At 38.2% G+C, this 25,440-nt stretch overlaps 4 protein-coding genes across 4 annotated transcripts; all 4 read right to left on the bottom strand.

Annotated features, from left to right (window-relative positions):
* Positions 1-1,551: 1,551 nt before the first annotated feature.
* hoxc5a (homeobox C5a) lies at positions 1,552-3,617 on the bottom strand. The gene is made up of 2 exons (XM_067239582.1): positions 3,146-3,617; positions 1,552-2,367 (listed from the first exon to the last, which is right to left on the bottom strand). Exons 1-2 carry the CDS (start codon positions 3,615-3,617, stop codon positions 2,159-2,161), a joined length of 681 nt encoding a protein of 226 aa, XP_067095683.1. The 3' UTR covers positions 1,552-2,158.
* Positions 3,618-4,739: 1,122 nt separating this feature from the next.
* Positions 4,740-6,638, bottom strand: hoxc6a (homeobox C6a). The gene is made up of 2 exons (XM_067239581.1): positions 6,135-6,638; positions 4,740-5,637 (listed from the first exon to the last, which is right to left on the bottom strand). Exons 1-2 carry the CDS (start codon positions 6,529-6,531, stop codon positions 5,333-5,335), a joined length of 702 nt encoding a protein of 233 aa, XP_067095682.1. The 5' UTR covers positions 6,532-6,638; the 3' UTR covers positions 4,740-5,332.
* Positions 6,639-14,580: 7,942 nt separating this feature from the next.
* Positions 14,581-18,152, bottom strand: hoxc8a (homeobox C8a). The gene is made up of 2 exons (XM_067239690.1): positions 17,454-18,152; positions 14,581-16,150 (listed from the first exon to the last, which is right to left on the bottom strand). The coding sequence occupies exons 1-2, from the start codon at positions 17,884-17,886 to the stop codon at positions 15,834-15,836; spliced, it is 750 nt and encodes a 249-aa protein (XP_067095791.1). The 5' UTR covers positions 17,887-18,152; the 3' UTR covers positions 14,581-15,833.
* Positions 18,153-21,474: 3,322 nt separating this feature from the next.
* hoxc9a (homeobox C9a) lies at positions 21,475-23,765 on the bottom strand. The gene is made up of 2 exons (XM_067239778.1): positions 23,195-23,765; positions 21,475-22,304 (listed from the first exon to the last, which is right to left on the bottom strand). The coding sequence occupies exons 1-2, from the start codon at positions 23,763-23,765 to the stop codon at positions 22,060-22,062; spliced, it is 816 nt and encodes a 271-aa protein (XP_067095879.1). The 3' UTR covers positions 21,475-22,059.
* Between the last annotated feature and the right edge of the window lie 1,675 nt (positions 23,766-25,440).

The following is a 25,440-nucleotide window of genomic DNA, read 5'->3' as shown; positions in this document are numbered from 1 at the left end:
AAATGAATAAAAGTTAGGACACTGTGATATCATACCAGTGTGATTACTGGAAAATGGTGTGTCTGTGTGTCCCAGCTGGGGCACAAAATCCACATCCCACCAATTTATCAGGGTCTTGAGCAGTTATTTTAGACAAAACTGTATTTTTCAAACACATAGAATTAACAAACTAAAACTCCAGGAAAATTCTCCATGTGCTATAACAGAATTTGGTTTTAGTGCCTGCTTTGCAAGAACAACTAAAACCAGGGAAACCAGTCAGCTCAAATATTTCATAGAAATGTGTTATAACATTTATGACAACTTGTTTTAAAGTCTACAGTTTTCCACTGCGGCAATCTTACCCTCAATATTGACACCAAATAAACCAAGGAAAAGCTCGCTTGCAAAATGCTAATTGATTATAGCAGCATGCATATTTGTTGGTATTTTTTAAGGCCTGGTTTGATGGGCCTATGACTGAATAATTCCGACCAATTTTGTGCATGAAAAACATCAAATAGAAACCTATAATTTCCAGGCGCATGTAAAGGTTCTTTTCATTGTAAACATGAAAAACACACAACTTACTGGAACGGTTGGAATCCTTATGTGAACGAGTAAATCCAGGAAAGGTAGTGTTGCCTACAAAGCTCTTTTCTTTCTGCTTCTCAGATAAGGGAAGCCAGCAGCTGCAATTCCCAGACAGTTAAGATTATATATGATGTGTATATATCGAAGGTTTGTCAGCTCTTCCAGGCCATAAAACCCACTTTAATGACACCACGTGCTTCCCATGCACCATTCACAGACCCTGCTTCAGGCAATTGGCATAAATAACCTTCAAAACTTTAAAATACGCTAAAAGACATAGAACAAGGAATTCAATACATTGTCATCAGGGTAGGGTAAAGCTAAACTGCTAACTGTAAAAGCTCAGAACATGTTACCCATGAACTAGCTTGTTTAAGGGATTAGAAGACTATCGTTTTTTAAAGGTGAGTAGATTTTTGTCTTTCATGTGGGACTGGTTAACGATGTACTTTAAAAAGATAAACTGAAAGCTTTCCAACTATTTAATCCAATATATAAACACTTTCGTGACAACGAAGTACACGAGATAACGATATGAAGTCACCGACAATGTTCCGGCATCTTTGCCCTCTGCTCTGACGTTTGTCTAAATTTTGGCCTAGCATTGCTGGTACGTTACACAACCGGATTGTCTAATCGCTGATGAAAACCAACGCTGTGGTTACTCAGGCTCTCTGGTCATATCCAGCTTCAACTCTACGCTGGAAACAACTATATTGTCTTTGCAACAGACTATCTTCCTCTTCAACCCAGTCAAACAGGAAAATCTTCTTTGTGGTGTATAGTGGCTGAGGAAAAGCAATAAAGTTTTATTAGGGTTTTAAAATGTTACGTGCGTTTGTCTGTTAAGCATATGCCACAGGAGGCAAAATGATTTGACAGATCCGTATAGACAGTATAACATATTTAAATACCAGAAATAATAAATAACACGAACATGAAGGTATTAAGGTATAGGAAATATGTTTATTTAGGCTATAAATTAATAAATTACAATCAATGCATTTTGGCTATCGTAACATAGATTATGATAGATGAAGGTCCACTGTTCAGAAGGTCCACATCAGAATGTTTCATTATTATCAATAAAGGACATTCAAATTACTAGCAACTTGTGTCAGTTCAAGATGCTGTTCTGCATGTCAGTTTTACAACACGTGTTTATATGCTGCCATAAGTCAACTTCAGTTATCCCTCTGCGATAGTGAACTCACATTTTCGTATCATTACCAATCATTATCAATTAATGTATCATGTATCAAGAGAGGACACGCATTATTTAGAATAGGCCTATATATTGCACCAAAATGAAAGAGGGAGTGGCCTTGCATTCTGCGACCCCTCCCATTGTAACCTTCAACACAAATGATCACATTTCCTTACATGGCTTTAAAAAAATCACAACCATTCAACAATGGAATTAAATTCAACACGTTATGTTTTAAACAGCACAGGCAACATTTGCATGGCTACTGAAAGAAATGTATTTGAAAAGCACCTTATAGGTAGGCTATCCTGACCTCTGTAACCGAGCAAATTGCTCCAAATTTATCTGGAGATCTGACAAAATGCAGGGCTATATCTGTTACTCGTTTACTTTCAACTTTAAATCCTTCTTCCATTTCATGCGTCGATTCTGGAACCAAATTTTAATTTGTCTTTCATTCAGGCAGAGGTTATTGGCGATCTCAATTCGCCTACGGCGAGTGAGGTACCGGTTGAAGTGGAATTCTTTCTCCAACTCCAGTGTCTGGTAGCGGGTGTAACTGGTCCGCGACCGTTTACCGTCCGATTCTGAAGTGGCATTAGAAAAATGCAAACTTTAAAAAAACAATAATAAATTAATTTGATACACATATGCCACGTAGTAGGCTAACCCATATAACATTTTATGGAAGTACAAGTATTTTGTGATACAGTGGGCTTAAAGATTACATTGAAATTGTGAAATGCAGTGAGAACTCAAAGTGAAAGGTTTGAATGAAAAATGCAGTATCAGTATCTCATTTGTAGATATTATATGTATCCAGAAAAATGATAATGTCAATTATTTTTGTAGACTAATGCGCTAAACAAAGGTGGATAACATAGACTTTACAAACGCTACAGCGCATTACTAATATTACGTTGTTGCAACTAGTGGTTCATGCATGAGTACAATCCAAGGTGAAAAGTTCAGTATTAGGTCAGGGCACTCCCGCAAGGGTTCAACTTAAGGCTACTCATTTTATAGTACAGCATACAATAATCTATGAACAAACTGAAATTACAGTCCTCGACCAAAATTATAATAAAACATGAATCTATAATAAGTAGCCTACTTCTATATCATTTTTGTTTCTCTTATCCAATTATACCATCATAAATCTCTCTGCAGATCACCTCTACTCAGTAACAGAACAGGTTTACGAGCAATAGATGCCTTTGTCATAAAATTTATGACCGCGAGTTTTATTATTTCCTGCTTTTGGCCTATAAAACTCAAGAGGAAATGTGAATGGGCAGAGGAAGTATTGGGACGAAAGAGTGAATGAGGGAAGGCGCAGTAGCCTACATTAGAAAATAACTTTACCGTTGCTCATATGTAGCTTTTTCATCCAGGGATAAATCTCTGGCTGCTGTTGACTGTCTTGTCGGTGGTGGTTCAAAATATTCTTTCGTTTGACTGTGTGCACAGCTTCGATTTTCATCTTGCTTTCTTCAATTCTGCCGTTGGATTTTTTCGTGAGTTCCATGCCCCTGTCAATCTCTTCGTCTAACAGCCCATTACCACAGTTGTTAAGCCCGTTCGCTTCCACGGAGCTACTGGAGACCACTGCCAGCTGTGGTCGTGTTGGTAGATGAGTATCCGTGTTGCAGCGCAAGATAGTTTTCATCTCTTCTCGTTCAAAAGAGTTCGCGATAGGGACAGGAGAAGTAAATGTGCCGTTGAAATGACGACCATTGAAACCGTGAAGATTAGATTGATTGTGCTCTGAAAGAGAGCTATAGCCTCCAACATTGTGCATGTTGTATTTAGTTTCCTCGTGCGTTTGCCTAAACATTGTGTCATTTGCGTAAGAGCTAATAAAAAAAAAAAAATACTTGTCTAACTAACAACAAAAGAAAAAATTATAAAAGTTCATGGAGCAGCCTTGCTAAATTAGCAAAAGTGTCCTAAAAATAGGTTGTTTTTAGCATTTCTTTGAAGCTGATTTGAAATTCAGGTTTGTCTTGCCCAAAAATAATCCAGGATTTATAGGTGGGGGTGTTACATTTTTTTGTACTTGATTCGACGCGCGCTGCCCAAATATGGGGTAATTGAAAGGGATCACGTGCAAATGTTGGCCAGTCATAAATTGGCTTGATACACAGGGGGATATTGATGAATAGGGGAAACGTGTCCGGTTAACTTTGAGCTTTTGGTTGTTGGAAATCGTGGCAAAAAAGGGCGAGACAGTAAGACAAGAGCGTCATCTTGTGTCTGGTATGGGGCAGGGCGGTCATATCTGCCCACTCCAGTCAACCTATTGCCTACCATACCCTTGGTATGAGAGGGTGAGTGCCCCACAGAGGCTGTAATGACAATCACTGCAATTATTCCGGAACAACGCCTGGAAAACATTTAAGAGTAGCGATAAGTAGGCTAAACGTCTCTTAAATAAGAATAAGATTCGTACAAATTATAATAACGATAGTTTGTAGTAACCTACTATTATACATTTTATAATGCAACAATAAGAACTTATATAAACAATTATAAAACAACAATAATACTAATAATGAATTAGGCAAAATGAAAACAAGTAAAAGGACACAAGGTGTAATTCATTCTGGGCATGAATAGGGCTAAATGAATAATTAATAATGAATGAAAACATTCAATTCAAAGCGCAATCTAATTAGGCAATAGCGATAGGTAACAGTTATCTAAAATATAAATGTCATGGTAATTTTTGGGCCTAAAAGCACAATTTGTGTTTTAGGCTTTCATGTCGTTGGAATTTGCTCATCCCTTTTGTTTAGATCCATCGTATTTAAAATGATATATGTAATGGTGTGGGGATAATTTGTGAATATGCTATTTAGCATATTGGGCTACATATTTAGCAAGACGAAAGAGATCTTTTGAAAACGTTTTATTTCATGATTCACAATAAAGACAAAACAAGACTTCAAAACACGAAACAAAATTGTTTATCACTCTTCCTTTAGTCTGGAATCAGATGATCTAAAATAGCTTTGTGTACAGTTGTAAGAGCTTCTATCAAAGCAGCAGAATGCACATAAGTCTTCAAACGACTGACAATGAATATATACACATATCTATAGTATCTTTAGTATCCCTGCAGCTTTGCAGGATAGCACAAGCCATATACACTTGATGCGGTACGAACCTAAAGTAGGTGTGTATCCGTCACGCCCTTCATATTTTCACTGGATGATCTTAATTAACACTGTGATTAAGTTAATATTTCGTGAACGTTTTGTGAATGGGAACACGTTTTATGTTGAAATAAGAACTTTTCATTTCACAACACAGGTAGCATAACAGGACACTTTCTAACAAAGTAGGTAGTTTTACGCCGACACTCTAAGGAGTCAAAATTCCTTATTTCCCCCCATATAATCTGGAGGTTTCTGCTGGTTGTAAAACTCTTGAAGCCTGTGTCTGAAAGAGAAGTACAAGCTGCATAGTTGCCTATATCATGCAATTAAGTCTCTGGTCCTTGGGACTATAGGTAGTAACGTTGGATTCCGTGCTGTAGTTAAATGTAATTCAATCTTTCTTCTTTTCATCGTCTTTCTCTTCTTCTGCACCACTGCGTTGCTCCTCCACAGATGCTGCTGTCGACTCACTTCCCGTCACAGTCGAAGTGAGATTGCTCTCCTTTTTCCATTTCATACGGCGGTTCTGGAACCAGATTTTTATTTGACGTTCTGTTAAACAAAGAGCATTTGCAATTTCTATACGTCGGCGTCTGGTCAGATAGCGATTGAAATGGAATTCCTTCTCGAGCTCTAGTGTTTGGTATCGAGAGTAAATTTGACGTCCTCTGCGTCTGTCTGATCCATACCCGACTCCTGTACGGAGAAAACATAAGAAATAATAATAATTCCCCCATATAGCATATACTATCCAATAGTAGACAGGTATCAACTTAAAGGTGGATTGGATCAAGGAATTCCACAAAGTTGATGTCTATTTGTTTTTAGTCATCGTTCTGAATGTAAAAATAGGTCAAAGGCTAAAGAGTAAAAAGCACGTATATTGATTCAGATACATTAATATTGTGATCCCTACTAGATCACAGACACAGACCGAACTGATACATATCAAATAGGCCTGCATGTATGATATGCCAAAGCATCGGGTTTAGTGTGTAAAATGAAGTTTATGCTTAGGCTACTTTGTAAAGCAATTGTTACAAAATAAACCAACATTAGTTTGTCCGCGCATGAAAGGCCTTTCTACAAGGCGAAGCGGTTCCGTGATGGTTTATGGGGCCATAAAAAGTAACTTACTATGTTGTTGTAAAACCGGCCCATTTCGTTAATTTATTTGTCGTAGTAAAACTCACCGCTGTGAGAGTTCATTCGCTGCATCCAAGGGTAGATTTGGACGTTGGCTTTCTGCTCTTGTGTTCCTGTTCTTGCTTGATCCAAGCTGTACTCTGGAGAAATGTGGCTTTGTGTATTGAGTCCCATACTTGTTTGTCTGCAACTGGGGAGCACATCTTTTTCTTGAAGAAAAACATTTGATCCATATTCATATGGTGCTCTGCTCGTCCCAAAAACCACATTGTCTTGAGGAGAATAGAACGGTGCGTATATCCGATTCTGTGTTACAGCTGCACCGTACGACGGAAAGTGTCTGACTGTGTCATAAGTGGTGGAATTTAAGGGAACATTCGGCAAAACGTCTTGACCAGCAGATAAATGGCACGAGAGCGACGGGTTTGCAAAATACGAATTCATACTTCGCCCGTAAACAAAAAAAACAAAAACTATGCCAGTTATTTTCTATAATTTCAGTCCCTTTTGCCAGGTCCCTCAATCTACTTTTTGCGCTATTCAAAATAAAATGCTTCTTTACCCTTGCTATGAACACTTTCTTTTTATTTACGTATTTCGAGGTTTCAATATTATTAATTTCCAATCTCCTGTTAAGAGGCACAATCCCGAGTGTTATAGCCGAGGCTTGGCTCCGAGAGAGACAATATGACAATGTCAGCTGACCGTTTTCCACCAATTGAGAGCAAGGAGTTGAGAAGAAACTGTAACGTTTGTTCCTAGCTAACCATTAGTGCTAAAATGCAGCTACAATGCAGCATGTAAGTTCGACATGCAGAGAAGGAACGGGAGCGAACCAAATACTGTACATATACTGTCAACTATGATATACACCCACAAGTAGCCTACTTAAATGCTCAGCATACAGCCGGTGAAATGTTTTGTAAAGTGTTGTGGAGAAAACTTAATTCCATGTTTCACCACAAAACATGTTTCACCAGATTTGACAAAACTGTTAACATCCATTACCTTACCTGAGACGTTGAACGCAATGTGTGTTAGTCTGTGTGTGTGTGTGTGTGTGTGTGTGTGTGTGTGTGTGTGTGTGTGTGTGTGTGTGTGTGTGTGTGTGTGTGTGTGTGTGAGAGAGAGACAGAGAGAGAGACAGATAGAGCGAAAGAGAAAATTTGAACAAATCTTGATTTGACTTAATGAGCGATGTATTTCTTACAAAGATTGATCCTTGATCCAGTACATTTACGCGATGTTAGTTTTTGTGATGGATTATTCATTGTGACCTCAAACTACATTACTGAGATTATTTCAATGTTTTACATTTTATATTCAGAGCATTACATGACATGTGGGTAATTATCGTGTTATGCCTTGAACAGCATGGGGGAGGGTAGAGGTGGTAAGAATGCGTTTAGGGTCTAGTCTGTGTGGGCAATAAAACCACAGACGTCCCCCAGCTCACCAACAACCATGGCAAACTATGCGCATGGCCCTGGCCACAATCTGAACATTCAAAGCTCCTGAAATGAAAGTGTTTGTTGAAGTCCACAAGTCTACCAAAAGGTGCCGAGTTTGTTATTCGGTACATGTCTGTGAGTTGTTTCAGTCATCTTTTGAATAGTCAAAAGTGCATCAGTCACGAGCACATCAGAAAAAATATCATCGCAGCACGATCTTGTTGAGAACAACAAGGAATTACTTTCCCTGCATACAAAGACACAACCTGAATGATTTAAAATAAGGATCGCATTACGAAAAGTTTTAATTAACAGTTTAGTCTAATAAGCTACAGCTGATCACAAAACAAGTTAAGAGATTTTATTTTCGTTATGTGACACACTAACCCTGGCGTAAGCAAATAATGAGCCAAAAATAGTGATCCAACTACAGGTGAGATACTTCACTGACGTATTTGTGATGAGCAAAAAGTATGCAACATTTTGAGCTATCCACAAATTATTGTGGACCTTAGACTGATTTTGCTCAAAACTGTGCAACCTCTCATCCCATCCAGTAGGCTACTTTACCACAATTTACAATTTCCTATTTTTGCTTTAGGCCACAATTCACAAGCTTTTACTTTAAAGGACCTACACCTGCACATACTCGAATTTGTCTCCACATGTTCGAGGTGTACAGATCCTACATGTATATTAAATTAGCCTATATGTTTGTTCAGATATTTATTCAAACACTTTGTCGCGAAAAAGGTATGAAACTATAATATCTATAAACTTTACATAAAAATCACACAATTTGATTAATCGCTCACTTGTTTTAAAATACAAGTAGCCTAATTAATTAACATATCGTACAACAACAATAACATCAGTTGTTGCATGTAATACTTTATACTTTATTAGTAGGCTATATGTTTTAAGTCACGTGAAATATTCCGGACCGGCAGTGTATGCATTAATGTGATTATACCCAGCGTTTCGTTTATGATTCACCCTAGTGTAAAGGCTATATTTACATACCTCATTTGAAGACTTTATAGAATTTTAAGCACTTACTACCTTTCCTTAAACATTTGTAGATGGAGATGCGTTTGGGCTCTTTTAGTCTCTGAATAGGCAATAAAAAGAAAACAAACAGAGAGCAGGAAGTGGCTGGTGTAATAAAGTCTTCCAATCCGTGGACTGCCGTTCCTGTGACATCCGTATGGCCGATCTCTTGAGGCCAATAATAAAGCATGGCCTATGTTCAGGCCACTCACATACAATGCAGAGAACTTGAATTATCTGTAGTTCAGATGCAAGACATATTTGATTAAATACGACCCCATCTCTTAAATTCGACTACTCTTTCATTTGATATAGTTCTCTAATGGTGCATAGACTGAATGCATTTAATCTGTAGATAGCGATCGTCCACTTGTAATAAGATAAATAACACCATACCACAACAACACTCTATTTGGCCATACTTTACTTAAACTAGGCTTGTGTCTTCCTAAATGAGTATCAGCCAGTTGCGCTACTGTAGCCTAGCTGATATCCATAACCTATCACCATAATTTACATCAGCGTGTTGTCAACCTGAAAGGATGAGAGAAATCATATAGGGAGAGTGGTATGGCAACATATTAGACCGGCATGCTCTATGAAGGTTTTCTATTAGACAAAATAACGTGTATTTTGCAATAGCAGCTGTTGATCTTAAACCGACCAATCTTGGGAATCAATGCAGTTTATGCCAACAGTGAAAGTCTACCGATGTATAGAAGAAAGGGCTTCAGCTTTTAGTGTTTTATTGCAGCCCTTGAGCCGGATCACATGCTCTCAGCTTTTGAGTCAGACAGGAAATGGTCCATTTGGCTTTTAGTCCCGTAGCCTGCTCTCTATAAACCCAAATGCGGAGCAGGCCTAAATCCCTTTGCAAATCCTAACAGACATCGGACACATGACAATAAAACCACATCTTAAATATATCCAAAATTAGAATAAAGATGTTGAACAAAGCCATGTATGATGAATTTTGTTATTACTGTTTTTACAATAGCAAGTTCTAACTAGTAATAGTAAACCTCTCGTTTTCCATAACACAATTTCATGTTTCAAACTCTTTACTTTTCCTTCCTTTTTTTTCTTCTTAAGACGGACTTTCCGTAACCATTCAAACTGGTCCTGGGGACCACATCCCAACATCAAAGCTTATGATGGTTGTAATGTTCCTTTATTGAATTGATTCCAAAAGCAAATAATAGTAAGACTATGTTCTTTTTGGTATTCAATTAAATGAATATTCCCCAATATGCACGGTAATTGCAATGGATAACGTGAAACCATGGACAAAGTGTATACTATTTGAACAGGCAAAATGAATGCCCGGATGTGAGGCTGCTCGTTATACATTCTGTAGGCTGTTGCCAAAGAGCACACGTCGTTAAACACATCGTAAAAAGTGTCCATCAGAACAAATGCCTTGTTAAAACATTGTAGATTAGGTTTCTAAAAGGCCTTCATATAATGAAGATATATGAATGTACAATGTAATTCCGCCCCATAGCCACCTCTAATTTTGATGCCAACAATTTAAAGGCCGCACTGTGTTTCAAAAAGGCGTTTGAAAATGGGCCACAACATAATCATTGTTCATGCGCGTAACTTATCATGAGAATCACATACTACCCTATCATATCTGATCTCGTTCTCTCTTTTTCCCTCACAGGCTTAATATATTAGGGTAAGAAGGCCCCAAACCTTGCGCCCAAATGTCTATTTGTAGAATAATATGTTTTACAAAGATATGTTTAATATTTGTATTAAACTTTTAGCAATCTTGTTCCAATACCCCTGAATTTTTGCAATGTGATAGAAAGCACCGGACATGTTTCATATTCGTTTGCAACAATATTAATACTAGGCCTTATTGCATTTTTTTTTATCTTTCCAGTCAACACATATCAGTAACAAATACACAAACGGAGGCCTCGTAACATACAAAGGAATACACACAAAACACATTCGCAGAAGCACCCACACAAAGGCACGCATATACGCACGCAGCGCGTGAAAGAAATAAGGCGTCTAATTTTTTTAAGAAAAAAACAATTATATCACTTAAGATTTGTCATGATACATCTGGCAATGGTGATAGTGGGAATGATGACCACCATGTTGAGTCACAGACACAGACATGCATAATAATAAGCTCAAACTAAGCTCTATACCGTTTTGATCATTTCAATGTATTTGGGAATGTCTTTTTAAAGATCAATCTTCCAATTTACATGGGCTATTCTACATTTCAATATGACCCAATATCGACAGGAGCGTCACCGTCACCATTTAACGTGCACATTATTTACAATCATGGATTTAGATATGACCCTTTGTTTGTCCTGAATAAATGTTTTGGAATTTCAATATCAGGTTAGCAGCAGGCTATTGGGCTTGGCTAACAGAAAAACAGGGCCCTCTCCGCACACACCCACTCACACTCGCTTCAGATATGAGCACAAGGGGGCACTGCAGCAAACAGCGTGCACGTGTATGTGTGCGTGTATGTTTGAGAGTGAGTGTGTGCTCAGCACGAACATAATATTAAGATAAAGGTGAAAAAATAACATATATGAAATTAATTCAGGGTATTTAAGATGTTCTTCTGTTTTTGTTAACAGTTTATGATTAAGACGTAATTGGAAGATCAAAACAGATAGGCCTAATTTACGCTGGTCACACACTTGGTTAAACTACACAGGTATAACCTATCGTCAACTTATTTCTATGGACCAAAGAAGATTCTTTTGTAGGCTAATAAAATATATGATGTAGTTCATGTTTCTCAGGGATTAGACGAGAGGCAATCGCCTAGCGTTTTTTTTGTTGTATCAGCTAACAGGTGAAGAATCTGGGATGAATTTCACCCTACAGGTCAGGTCACGAATAGCCAACACAGGGCTGTCAGTGTTGTATTTTGTGCATCCATGTTCTCGCTGTTCAATGTCTTAAAAACTACACATCGGGTGATTCTGTGACGCATATAATCTCAATTTCACTTAACCTTTAGGAATATGAGAATAAAAAATCGCGGTTTTCTTACCCGTTGTCTGTGTTTCCTGGATTGTAGTGACGACGCAAGTCTGGACCAGCAACTCATTGCATGGCGCAAAGGCGAAAGGAAAGCTGTCTCATTTCATATCCTTAAAACACAGATCGTTCTGAGTTTCAAAATGCGGTTCATTTCCACAGGCTGTGCGATCTCCCTTCACCCATTTTATCCTATCCCATAGGGTAGCTGGAGCGGGTGAAGGCGGCGACTGACGAGATGCCATTTCTGACTGTTAGTCAGGAGGACGCCGGAGACGCGGAATGTATCACAGTCGTGTTGAATTGACGGTTCTAACGTCAAAGATACGATATCAAGATGTGAATAAAAGAACAAAAAAAGAAAATGGAAGTTCTGTGCGACAGCAGAGACTGCTGCTGGTATAGCGTTAGGTCCACATAATAGACAACACCATAAAGTTCATGTTCATGGAGCCTGTGCCACGTGGCTTGTTGCAACCAATCCCAGAATGGATTCAGTCGTAAACTTTTATTACTCAGCTGTAAATTTCTCCCTTTAACTAGGAATGTTTGCTCCCATCTCTTTCGTTTTAGCTTTTCTTCTGAAGACCACAATGTAGCTGACAATACAATTACTTTTCAAAGTTGTACGAATACTCCTTAGCTTTCAAATGTAGAATATATACACCTGTTCGATCCTAATCACATTCAATATTTCATCTAGAAAAGTTAACTTATGCCACTCTTATGTACCAACATCATGATATTGATGAGATGAAGACACACATACGCACACAAAGGTCAACATTATTATTTAATTCTGATCATTTTTCCCTTTACACTTTAATTTCACTTGCATCACATATGTTACTGCTAACTCAATTACATATTCAGGTCTAGCCTACGTACAGGCCCTACTGCATTATCAATACACTTAAATGCCCTTGATCATGGAACACCTTTAAAGAACCTGACCAGTAACAAAGTGATCTTGAAAATGCATTAGCAATGATTGTAAAAGCATTTTTGTGCAAATGTCGACATATCATCTCAACACATCATACAATAGAAAACGGTTTATGTAGAAGACGGTAGACTATGAGTAGGCTACATGCATACACATGGATATTACACAATAGGCTACTATACATTTGTTATATTAATTCCGTTAAAAATTATATTTATCCTGAATCTTCTATGTAAAATCTACAAGACCATTTCAATATTGTTTCAGTTATAGGCTGCGACCGAAGCAATAAGCGAATCCTATCTTAGCCTGCCTCTTGAAAAGAAAATGCACAAAATGTCAAAGTTTGTCGAAGAGTGGTCTGTGATAGTAGGTCTATGGCTATAATTTGTCAATAAAACATTCAACTTTAAAACCCTCAATTAGCATAGTTTCAACGTTGTTACCAACCCATAAACATCTTCTTGTCTTTCATTGACTCTCAGGGATAAACCCTACATGAAAACTGCTTCAAATTATGAATTCGTAAAGGCGAATAATAAGACCTACACATTTACATGTATGCATTTAGCAGACATTCATGCACACATACACCGAGGTAAGATGTGGCATGTCCATGCCAGCCGTGCAATGAGCCGACTTTGCACATTACATTACGTTACTGAAAAGAGTCACACTATGTTTCCGGATAAGAAGGCTTTACACCACCAATAAAGTTTACTGCAGGTATACTTAACCTTATTGGGGATGTCAACCCCAATACAATAGCTGTGTTAGGACAATGTTTCTCGCTGTGAAAGTTCCAGTTAGTTGCCGCAAAGCAACAAAGTATGTTAGCAAAGGAACAAGTTGCATTACGGAAGCAAATTGGCCTAGGCTAAGTTAATAAATGATCAAGCCTATTTCGAATGACAACCTTTGCACTGATTTGAGCGCCCACACAAGTTCAAACTAGTCAGAAAATCTATCTTTCAAAAGGGACTTTTGAATCTAATGAAAGATAGCTTCATAGTAGTTACTTATTTTTGCTTTTTGTTCTTCTGGTGGGTTAGGTTCCCTTCACAGAATAGCATCCCCATTTCACGATCACATATTAAGTCAGCTTTATTCGTTTGTCAAGTCTATTGGGTGTATTCTGTATTTTCAGAAAATGTGTAAATATGTTCAACAACAATGTTTAACTGAGATATATTTTTTTTTACTCTTAAAACCGTAATGCAATCCCGATGGAATAGCTTTCTGCTCAGTGATAGCCTATTGAGAGAGAAGGAAAAGAGTCTAAATAAGTCAACCAAAATCTCAACAAAGAACGGATCGAAAGCAGCGTGATGAGAAATTATATTACGAATCTTCTAGCAGATTATTCAGTTGAATTGTTTTATGGGTCTTATGTTAGATTTGTACAACACAGGCTACCCATAGTTTTGTGATAGCAGAGTCTGCTCTACGGGAATTCGAAATTGGCAGGCCCCAATTTCAAACCAAATATGGTCTTCGTGCCATAACATCGTATTAGTCTTTACAACCAATGTTATCTTGAGAGTTTCCAACTAAAACCTTTGCAGCGCACCTTTTTGTGTCCACCTTAGCGTTGACAATCCTTAATGACTAAAGCACCATGGTCTAGTTCATAGAAGTTATAGAGTTGTTTGGTAGTAGGCTATTTACCTGCCTCCCTCAGTATCTTATAAAATGAAAATACATTCAAATGTCAATGCATGGGTGAGGGCTTGGGTGTAATGCAAGGCCTTCAATAGATGTATGTTGTGTAGGTGTATGTTCAACAATGTTCAATGTAGGCTATTTCAAGTTAGACTACCCAGTGAGCCTCCTTGGATTATACCAATAATGTGTTTAGGCCTACTTGATTTTCAACTTGCCATCTCTGTGTGGCTTAATGACGTGAATTTTACTACATCAAAGCAATATTACATGTTGATTAAACATGATGAAAGGCGGTGTGAAATTGTGTGTTTCGTCAATATAGGCACGTTTTTTCGAAATATTTAATCACACAGATAGTGAGCCATCTTGTTTATTCATAATTTTTCATCAACAACAATGGCGTGGACACACAATTCCGTCGTTCACATGAGAAACACCAGCAAACAAGCATACGGGTAACATCGAAATATAACAAGACGTACATAAAGATTATATTCAGTGCAAAAACAACTAGTCTATGCTATATCACCAACACGTTCAAATAAAACTTTTTACTTAAAAATCATTGTAATTGTAGCAGGTATTTTATACACAGTAATGTGCGTTTTCTATAGGCAGTTTTAGTCGTTGGGGAAATATGTTTCAATGAAAACAAAGCGGTGCCATTAGAATGGAATGGGCAACTAAGGGCAAGGCTCTGTTTATTAGGTAGTACTGCGGTACAATCTTCAAATTTGTTGCTAGGCTTTGAGCCAATTGTCTTTCAAAGACTAAACATTGTCTTCTACAAATGTATACTGTATGGGTAAATAAAACATAATTTAACAATACAATGTTGGATTAATACTATATAACAAGAACATATGAAATCTCTGTATTTAGAAATCTCTATTGCAAACTCCCAAGGTTTAGGTAGCATCAAAGGATTTCAAACGATTGCATTTCCCTGGTAATCCTAGCAAAATCGGACGTAAGATTCCTTCTCTTAGCCTTCACAACAAATTAAAATGAAATCAGATTAATAGAGCATTATACGCGCTTTACATGGGCATTGCTTGTCAATTGGATTTTCCTATGACGCTCTTGTGATGACGATGAACATGTTTTACTCGTAGTCTAAGTTAGACCTATATTTATGATTTTGTAGGCAGCTGTTTTGCAAAGACGTTTATGTTATTTAATATAAATTGTCTATATATACAAGATAGGTAGGTGTTGGTCAAATCAAATTCTTTTTGCAGTGTTTTTGGACGTTGGGATTGGAAGTTGATTACACATGAGATATCTTAAGAGTAGCCAGATCCGTTTAACATGCGTAGCCTAACCGAATAGCAGTTTAGTGACCTACAGGATGCCAAAGCCTACCTAAGTAGAACTATGACCCTAAAGAATATGAAATCTAAATGCATTTTACCTACCAAATTGCCAGATAACTTAAGGAAAATTTGCCTATAGGCTTTATAACAACCACATCTGTGGGATTCTCTCTCCTCTCGACTAAGTAAAATTGTGGTCATAAAGTTGACTCTTTGCCTCTTTCTTGCTCATCATTTGTATGGAAACTCTTTTTCTGTTGTTCAGCCATATAACCATAAAAGACCATAAAATCACTCCTTGGTCTCTTCTTTCTCTTCCGCTTCTTTTTCTTCCGTTTCTTCTATTTCACCGTCCTCGTTGCCTTCTTCTTCGGCCTCGGCTTCGACCTCTCCTCTCTGCCCCGGAAACTTGTCTTTGTTGTTCTCCTTTTTCCACTTCATTCGCCGATTTTGAAACCAAATCTTTACCTGCCTTTCGGTTAGACTCAAGGCATGGGACACTTCAATCCGTCGCTTGCGTGTAAGGTAAGGGTTGAAGAGAAACTCCTTCTCCAATTCAAGAGTTTGGTAGCGACTGTAGGTTTGCCGTCCATTGCGTCTCCCTGGGGCTTTAAAGAAATAAGAAGTTTTATTTTAGAATATCACTAGATATTTTGTATGCAGTATCCTAAGGCGACTAATTGTAATAATACCGCGTAAACAATTCATAATCCAATCACGTGACAATGTCTTCTGCCTTTCATGAAATAAAAAAACGGTGGTGAATGATAACAGGACGAAACATTTATTAATTATGTTTCTAACATGCAAATATTTATATATATATGAGACAGTACATACGACTTTGATACTTTTATTCTGTATGAGGTCTTGCTTTAAAATACAATATTCACGAAATTACTTTGTGTTTACAGGTTGTTGAACAATAATACTGATTAATTTGGGATTCTTCGTTCCTGTGATAAAATGTTGCTTTTCTGACACAGTCCTATATAAACCTATAAACAATCGTCTGAATTTTGCAAGTGGCCTAGGACTAAACAAAATACTGCATTAGTAGGCCTAATTAAAATATAATTTAAAGTGAGTTGTGTTCCTAATTCATTAACAACATTCTGACATCTCAATGGCAAGGGCTATCATATAATTTGGCGTAAACAACTACAATTTGAGTGTTTTGAAGGACCTTCAATCATGAAATCATACAAACACACACGAGGAGTGGGTGTGCGTAGGTGCCAGCGTGTGTGAGAGTGTGTGTGTGTGTGTTTGTGTGTGTGTGGACGTAAGAGCCTTAACGTGAAAAGTCCTTCTAGATTTAAAATATATCATAGCGATCTCTATTTAAGCTATCAGTAAGAAGATGTCAAGTCAGCAGATGATGTTGCCGTACACGTACAAGGCTTTATATTAAACGGTAGGTTTAACTTCAGTTTTACAATGTCAATTATCATCAGGCAAGATGTCTGTGACTTGTTAATGGAATCTTTGGGCCTATGCTAACTTTCCAGTTGATGCGAGAGGCGCTGTGTGGCTGTGAAGTATCCAATAACATATTTGTCTTTTGTCCGATTTGACGCCTTCTCATCTCATAACGTTTCATTACATATTTCCGCTCAAATATACTGCTATTCTAAAGAAAACCAAAGAGCAACATAGGCTACATATTCGAAGGGATTCCAAGCTTTCGTGGTGCAGAGACCAACTGTGACATACGTTCAAAACCCTAACACGTTTATCTTATAGTGCTATAAAGACTGTAAACCCCAGTCACTTACCTAATTCACTTTCTCACACAGGTAGACAAACTCAAATAAACACGCGCGCAAGTAGACGTACAGACGCATTTACACACCAACACACAGAAAAGTGCACACACAACGTGGAAAAGGAACACAAAATGATGCTAACCGTGGGGTCTCATCCAAGGAAACATTAGACTGGGAGAGGAGTTTTGATTTAAGTGGCCTTGTCCTTCTCCGGGGTTAGAGCTGTTGGATTTACAGTCTGGGTATTGCGCGAGGCTTGCCTCTTGCTGGGTACCATAAAGTGGTTGCCGTGGAAGGGCTTCGTATCCATAAAATTTTGTTGCGTCTCCATGGCAAGCCAAAGCGCAGGGGTTCTGTTGATATCCAGGATTGGAGATTCCCGTGGTTCCGTGATGGAAAAAGTCCTGGACGTGATGAGATGGGTGTTGAAAGCCAGGCGCTGCTGCCCCGGGTCCGTACACCAGCGTGTGGCTACGGGCAACGCTTTGTGGAAACCTGCAGTCGTAGTAAGTTGGCTCCAGCGATTCGGTACCTTTGTACTTGGAAAAAAGGGGGTTAACAAAATAGGAGCTCATGATTAGTTTGCATTAAGCAGACAGGTCTCTCGTGGTAGAATATCCCCCTTTAGGATGGTGGCAGTCTTTTGTTTGGGTCCCAACTCGCACACAGCATAGACACACCGGAACTAGATTGAGAAACGCTGCCCCTTTGGACAATCTAAGGCAGCTCCCTCTTGCTTACACGCTCCTCTCATCGAATTTCTCTCAATATCTCCAGTCTTTTATCGTTTTTTCGTATTCAAACCCGGCGCATGGCGTGTGCTTTGGATGCGTGTTAGGGTTCAAGCTGGCTAGCTCCACCGACAGTAACAAACGCTTCTCTTTTCGCTTTTTTTAGCTTCCCAACCAACCACCCCCACCACAACCCCCCCTCCCAACATCCCCCTCCCTTCTTCCCTCCATGAGCGGATAGTCATACACCTTGTGAAAACCTGCACTATATCAATCCATTACCGAAAGGTATGTTAAACGCGACTATCAAGTGAAAATAAACTACACAAAGAATGCTTTGCTGTAACCAGTCTTTTGCACTGACAGCGTATGCAACATTTGGATCATACCTATAAGCAAACATGTTCAGTTCTCCAGTCCTCTGAGTTTATAAATGGTGCAAAAGAAAAGGCTACTAGGCCTATGTAGCTATAGTCAATGCCAATAAGGTCAAACAATGCAAAATATTGTTGCGCAACTACATCCAAATAACTATGATAAATATTAAGATTAGATTAGACCTAGTAATGTAATAAGAATTAAACAACAAAACATCACTGCAAAACAATGTAATGTAATAGCCTAACGTTGATAACTTTCGTAATAACAACAACAAATCTGTCATCCTCATTAACAAAGCTTTGGAACCTTGCCCGTGCCTCACACACTGCACCACAGCGGCTGTGAAACACCGACACAAGCAAATATAAACACGACCTGTGAATACACGCTGCCTCCTCTGACCCTGTTAAACCTATGAGGAAAAGTTGTAAATCTGCCGCGAGGAGTTCATAAAATTTTACATTAGACGTCTAGTTAGATCAGCAGACACATGGATGGCTCAATGTTTATTTCACTAGGGTTTATAGTTGAATATGTCTTTCCCCGGTATGCCGCTGTGGTTTTTGTGGTGTCTGTCAGCTTGTTTGCTGACAATTTTGAAACATCATCGTAAAATATGAAAGGCAGAGAAAGTAAATTTATAGACTTGTCTCACTCTATAAATATGCAAATCATTGGGTCATTGTTGCACACATCTCCGTACATTTTTGACACTATTACAGACATTTTAGTGACTGATTTACAGAAATATAAAGGCAGAAAAAGGGGTTAAGGCTACCACAACACGGAAGACGTAGCCCGTGCACTTTATCCTATTACTCTTGACCACTTCCTTGTCCATCATTCCAATTATCCAAGAATCATTACCATTAGCCTATCTTTACAACCCCTAAGCTATTAGTAGGAGTAGCCTACTAGTTACAATAATTATAATTATAATAAAAAGTAATATTGATAATAAGATGCATTGTTAATTAGGCCTACTAAACATTTGCTGTTGTTATTAATATTAATGAGAATATTATTATTCATTATTAGGCTTCTATTAGGAATATGTTTTGTTGTTTACGGTGTTCACTTCATGTCTATTGTTGTAGTAAAATGTTTAACTGTTAAATAATAACCAATATTACTATTGCAGTGACTGTTACTAGCTGTAACTACTGTCCTTTTATGTATCAATAAACTTGTATTTGTCAGAGTTTCTCTGTAACATGTCTCTTCAATGTTGTTGTTTGTTAATTTTTACTTAGGAATTGCACTTATTTTATGGAAGTACACCCACAGTTACTACTATGTAGGCCTACTGTTTAATATTACACTTAATTGTTTTCCTTAAGCAGTGTTGCAATTGGAAGGTACGTGGATGCAATGTGCACCCATCAAATTTCATTACAGACCTAAATGTTTTTCAAGGAGTAGCTGAGCCTGAAATTATCAACGTTCTTTGTAATGACACAAAGTTTTAGGTAGCTGGAAGGACAATTTCGAAATTATACATTGAAGACAAAAACAAGATAATCTTTGTATCGCGATGTAGGTCAACGATGTTTGTACATGAAGCCTCCATCCCATTTCCTTACGACTTGGTGAATGAACATGGTGATCACTCTATCACCAGTGGACAAGGCTACTCCCGTGTTCAAAATATGGATCAACAGCGTCATCTAGTGTCGTTGAACGTCATTAACATCCATCCTCTATATTTTTTTTACAGTACCTCATCTGCAATCTAAGGATTGTTCATTTTTAAAGACATTACGTATATTTTATTATACATACTTAGTCCTTACAATATTCATAACCCACCATTAATCTTAACAATCTGGTGAGAAAGTGACTGCGCTCAACTACCAAACGGTGGATGTGTGACTGTGACACATTCGATGTGCAATTGTTTTAAATAGATTTAATTTCATTATATAGCCATCTAGAGTAGGCATATCTGCAGTGGGCCAAACCGTCAAACTAGTCCCCTTTGAACGAAGTTTCCTTTGAACGAGTCCACCATCAGCGTCCATTAAAACCATAAAGTAATTTAGCCCAGACGTCTAGCCGGTTAGTCGGGTTTGCTTTGTTCGTCTGCATTTGAGACAAACAACCTCCAACAGGGCAGTAAACCCTTTACTTTTTTTTTGCCCTAACTTGCGGAAATGCACTGGATTGGGCTTTGAAATTATAGCATCCTGTTCGTATTGTTTGCAACCACAAAAAGGCAATTTAGGCAGATCCCAGGAAACAAATGCCAGACATGGGAATTTGTTTAAAGAAGAAACGTTTATGTTTAGCTTCAGACATTCAATTAGGCTACTTTAAAATAATGTGATTTCAATTGGAGATGGATATTTCATTCACGTTATTTGAATGTAGGCAGTTTTACACACATTCATTGACAAACACCCATCTTTGATAGGCTACTTTTAGAGTTAAGACACGTAGACTTGAATACAGGCATTACTGAAAGACCTATAGCAAAGTGATTCTGAAAAATACAGTTTGACAATTTGATCATGGCCCAACACACAACTTTGGGTGAAATCAATTTCTGTCTATTGCTGGATTTATTTGATAGCGTAGACCTTTATTCTGCCTTAGGCCTGGTGTAGGCTACATTAGGCCACCAATGTAGGCCTACGTGGGTACTTTCTTCAGCCGCAACGTGTGCTTTAAAACCCAGGCTGATGATAGCCAATAAATGTCAATAGTGTCTAAATCTTCAGTGTTGCATGTGCATACCTGGAACATGAATGATTGAGCTACTTTGTAACAATTGTCTTCTCTAGGCATCATAATATTAACAAGCACTGCTAAGTGTCAACGTATTAGCGACCTAATTAACACACAGCAGTTTTCGTTGCATTCTGAAAACAAAGGTTTACTAGAAAGCAGAATAGTAAAAAAAAAACTTCCGCTTGATGTCAATATTCTCTATTTGGCTCAGGAATTTCTCTCTGGAGCTCAAAGTCAAAATATTTTTCACATAGGTTGCAGCACGGTAGGTCTATTATAAAGTTGGCAAACATTGAATGGAAATAAGTGAGAAAACACAGGTGACTGATTATGTTTGTATATATTTGAGTGGGCCCATAACTACACTCTAAATGAAACTATACAATCAAAAATAACGTGAGATGCACATAATAGTGTACAACAACAACTACGTTATCACAAAGACAAAAGACAGACTTTTTCAGGTAGCAGATGTGTTGTTTCTGTTCAAAATGCAACACCTGCACAACATACAATAGAAATAAACATAAAAAGACATTCACACAGACATCATAAATTATGGACTGATGAAATTCAAAATATTTCAAGTATCTTCTTTCTTGTGGCTTGGGTAGTTCCTTAATTAGACTTCGACCTATACTCCAAAATGGTCTTGTATGTTACGTAGGCTATTTTATCCCAATAATCGATCAATCTTCTGAGCTTCCTTACATTTTCAAAAATGAACAAAGTAAGGTGCACAAAAAAGTCGGCATTAAACAGATATTCGGATTAATACAAAATAGATGAAACAGACAAATGTGAAAGGAACATGGTCTATTTTGGTTTATCTTTGTTGTCCATGTTGTCAATAGTGGTTAGCATGGTTGTCTGATTCTGTCCATTACTACTGCAGCTGGGCCACATTTACTGTTCTTTGCTGTCAGATTTTTCCTTATTCATTTTCTTCATCTTCATCCGCCGGTTTTGGAACCATATTTTAACTTGGCGCTCTGTTAAGTTTAGGACTCTGGCAACCTCGTACCGGCGGTCTCTGGTAAGATACATATTGAACAAAAATTCCTTTTCGAGTTCGAGAGTCTGGTATTTTGTGTAGGGGCATCTCTTCTTTCTTGTTGACCGTGCGTGTATCCAGTTAGCGACTGGATTATCTGCAAATCAATACATGATATTTAAAACATAAATCAAGCTGAGTCAGCAATATCAAACTTGTCCAAAGCACATGCACATTGAAAAGGTCAGTGCCTCAATTTAGTGTTACAATCTCTACATAATAACGTATGGTAATACATCATGTATAACTTAAGTGTGCCTATGTATCTGGTGGTTTTGCATTGCTGCTATTTACGTTTAAGAAGATGGTTCTGCATTGTACTTCCTTTCCAAGTTAATAGAAATGCTGTCGTAAAATACTCAATGCGCTTATTCACTTTATAGGCCCATAAAACGGCCCGTGGCTCAAGCCTTTAAGACGGTAGAAAAAGTCCTCGAATATGTCCCAAACATTCTTCAAGTTGAGATATCTGTGTGAGCGCTAAAATCGAATAAATGGTAAGATGTCTGTATAGCCTATACAAAAAATTATCTGGATAACACTTGATAGGCCTATATGAAGTAGCACAATTTAATTCTAAGTATCTCCATTTAAGTACCAAAACTAAAAAACTAAAATGTTACATAAAACAATTTTTGGAATGTTTGCCAATTCGTATGCGTAAAATGAATTTGGCAGTTGTTATGCGTAAAAGTGTTGAACATATTGCGGTATATCCAGCCAAAGTCATAGCCTCCCTAACAGCAGAGTTGTTTTCGAGTGCATTTTATAACCCCGCTTCTCGTTTTATAGCCCTATACTACTTTGTCTTTATAGTTTTTAGAGCTAGTCCCGAGCTGAGGGCATTTAGTTGAGGACAGAAAGGAGGTGGAAACAACCTATAATCTCTTTTATCGAAAAACGCAAGCCTACATCTAAGCAAATGCAATAACCAGAATTCCAGCCGAACAACCCCCATAGCCGGTTGTAAAAGAAGCTTGAACTTACTCGGATCTAGTTCTGGCTTATCGTCTTTATGCTTCCCGGAGGGCAGGAGCTCCGACTCGGGAGAAGGGATGTTTTGCTGTGTCTTTTCTCGGATGTCAGCGGAGGGGCAGTACAGATACTCCGTATAGGTGCGTCCGTTGGAGCTCAGGCAGTCGCCGGCTCTGTGCTCCTGGAAGGCATCGGGCTTCAGTCCATAGTGTCTGCTATTCGTTGGATAGCCATGGAAGGGCATGGCAGCGGAGATCGGCTCCAGCCACGACCGCACATACCTCGAGTCTGTGCCTAAATGAGGTTGATGACTGTATGGATGGTACACCACTGAGGACTGGGTGTGAACAGGGGCCCAAGAGGTAGTAAAAACGGGTGGTTTCGGGGCGAAGCTACAGGAGGGATAGTCTCCACACTCCGGTACAAGAGACGACGGTCGAGGGCCGGTGGGGTGCGAACCAGGAGCTGCGAATCGTGCCGCAAGAACATCCTCAGATTCATGGTTGATCAAAGAATCCACATAGTAATTACTTATGGGACCCGTGGTCGACATGTCGAAGCTCCCCGTCTCTTTTACATGCATCCGATTATTATATGGAGTGTATGTGTACTTTTTTATCTACCCATAGAACAATCAAGGCAGGTAATTATTTCTCAAAGCTTCTCAAGCTGCTATTGGCTCCCTCACCAACACGTGATTATATTTACCCCCACAAACAGTGCACAGTGGATCAATGCGCGAGTTATAGGAAGGATACCAATGCACTTGAAAGGGATTTTAGAATATCCGTCTTCTTGTCGGAGACATCAGAGGTAAATTCAACCGTATAATATCCTTGCAATTTTAACTTATCTATAAAATTGGATTTCTAAAAGCATTCGAAATATTATAAACCTTGCCAACATTGGCTGTGCTCAAAATCATGGAAGGTACTATTTGTTGGTGTAATCAATCTCTGTCTAGCCTAATCTCTCTGTCTCCCTGCGCTCTGGGCGTAGGCCTAATGGTTCAGTATCAAAATAGATTATACAATCTTAGATAGGCAACATAAAGGGTTTAATATTCTTAATCAGTATGTTTAATATGACAGAACTCGTGTTACAAAAGTCATGCTTGCAAGTCGCCCCTGTTTCTTAAAGGGTGAGTAGTATAGCCTGTTGAAGTCCGCGTAGCCCAAATTTAGCCACCAAAATAGACAGCAAAATAGTTTGTTTGGATCGCTAATGCATATTATAGTTGTTTTTCTAAGTTAGAATTCTTTAGAGGTTATCGGAGGAAACTTTGGTTATTTAAAATGTTTCCAATACGCTATGCGGGCTACATTCAGCAAGTGGCCGTGCATGCTTTTATGTCCTTCAATAAATTTTTACGAGGACCATTTGATTGTTCATAAACGTGTCGTTAATAAGACTGCAGTTGAGTTCCTAGCTCAACATAAAACTAACACTGTGATAGTGAAGTCTCATCAAACAAGAACGTTGAGGACTCCATCGACAGTGGATAGGAGAGAGAGACAATAAAGGTTCGTTTCAGAAACAAAAAAAACAATAGCGCTCTAGGTATGTATTCCATATACACCATTTCGGCGTAGTGTATCAAGATTCATTTATAAACCTATAAAAATGAGTGTTGAATTAAAGACGAACGCTTTTGACGACTGGGTGTTGAAAATTGACATTGATCGTGCTTTTTGCAGTAATAGTGGTGTGTATATAATTATATGTGTATATGTGGCTATTATTACCTGTGATATGTTGATATAATCACGTTTTAGCAAACGTTTAGCTTCATAGTTTAGACATCAGAACAAGCAACCAAATCAATATTTTCAAGACTTCAAACAAATGGCTTCGGCCTGCTGTTTACTTCCATAGACACATCAGACATCCTTACACATTCTATCAGAGATTATTCAGGTGGTCTAGATTTCCACACGGAAACCAATGCATGCATTTCATACAGATTTTAAGTCTATACATTCTTTGCGGTACATTCTTTTAAAAAGTTTCAATCTAGACTAATTAGGACATCATATAATAGTTTTATTTCACTACTTACTTTTCAGCAGTTCACCGCAAATCTTTTCACTAGGCCTGTGTGCTTTAGCTTTAGCTTGCGTCAAATTCAGACTTCTTTGCTGTCAGATCCAGCCGTTACATTTTAAACTCTACCAACGGATTTGCGTCATATTAGCTATGTGAAGACCCCATAGTGGGTAAGCAGAACCTATTGTAAATAATATTGGGAATATAAGGCT

The sequence above is a fragment of the Osmerus mordax genome, chromosome 7, assembly GCF_038355195.1.
Source record: "Osmerus mordax isolate fOsmMor3 chromosome 7, fOsmMor3.pri, whole genome shotgun sequence".
Taxonomy (NCBI): Eukaryota; Metazoa; Chordata; class Actinopteri; order Osmeriformes; family Osmeridae; genus Osmerus; species Osmerus mordax.
Note: the sequence above shows the minus strand (reverse complement) of the source record. Positions and strands in the feature narration are given on the sequence as shown.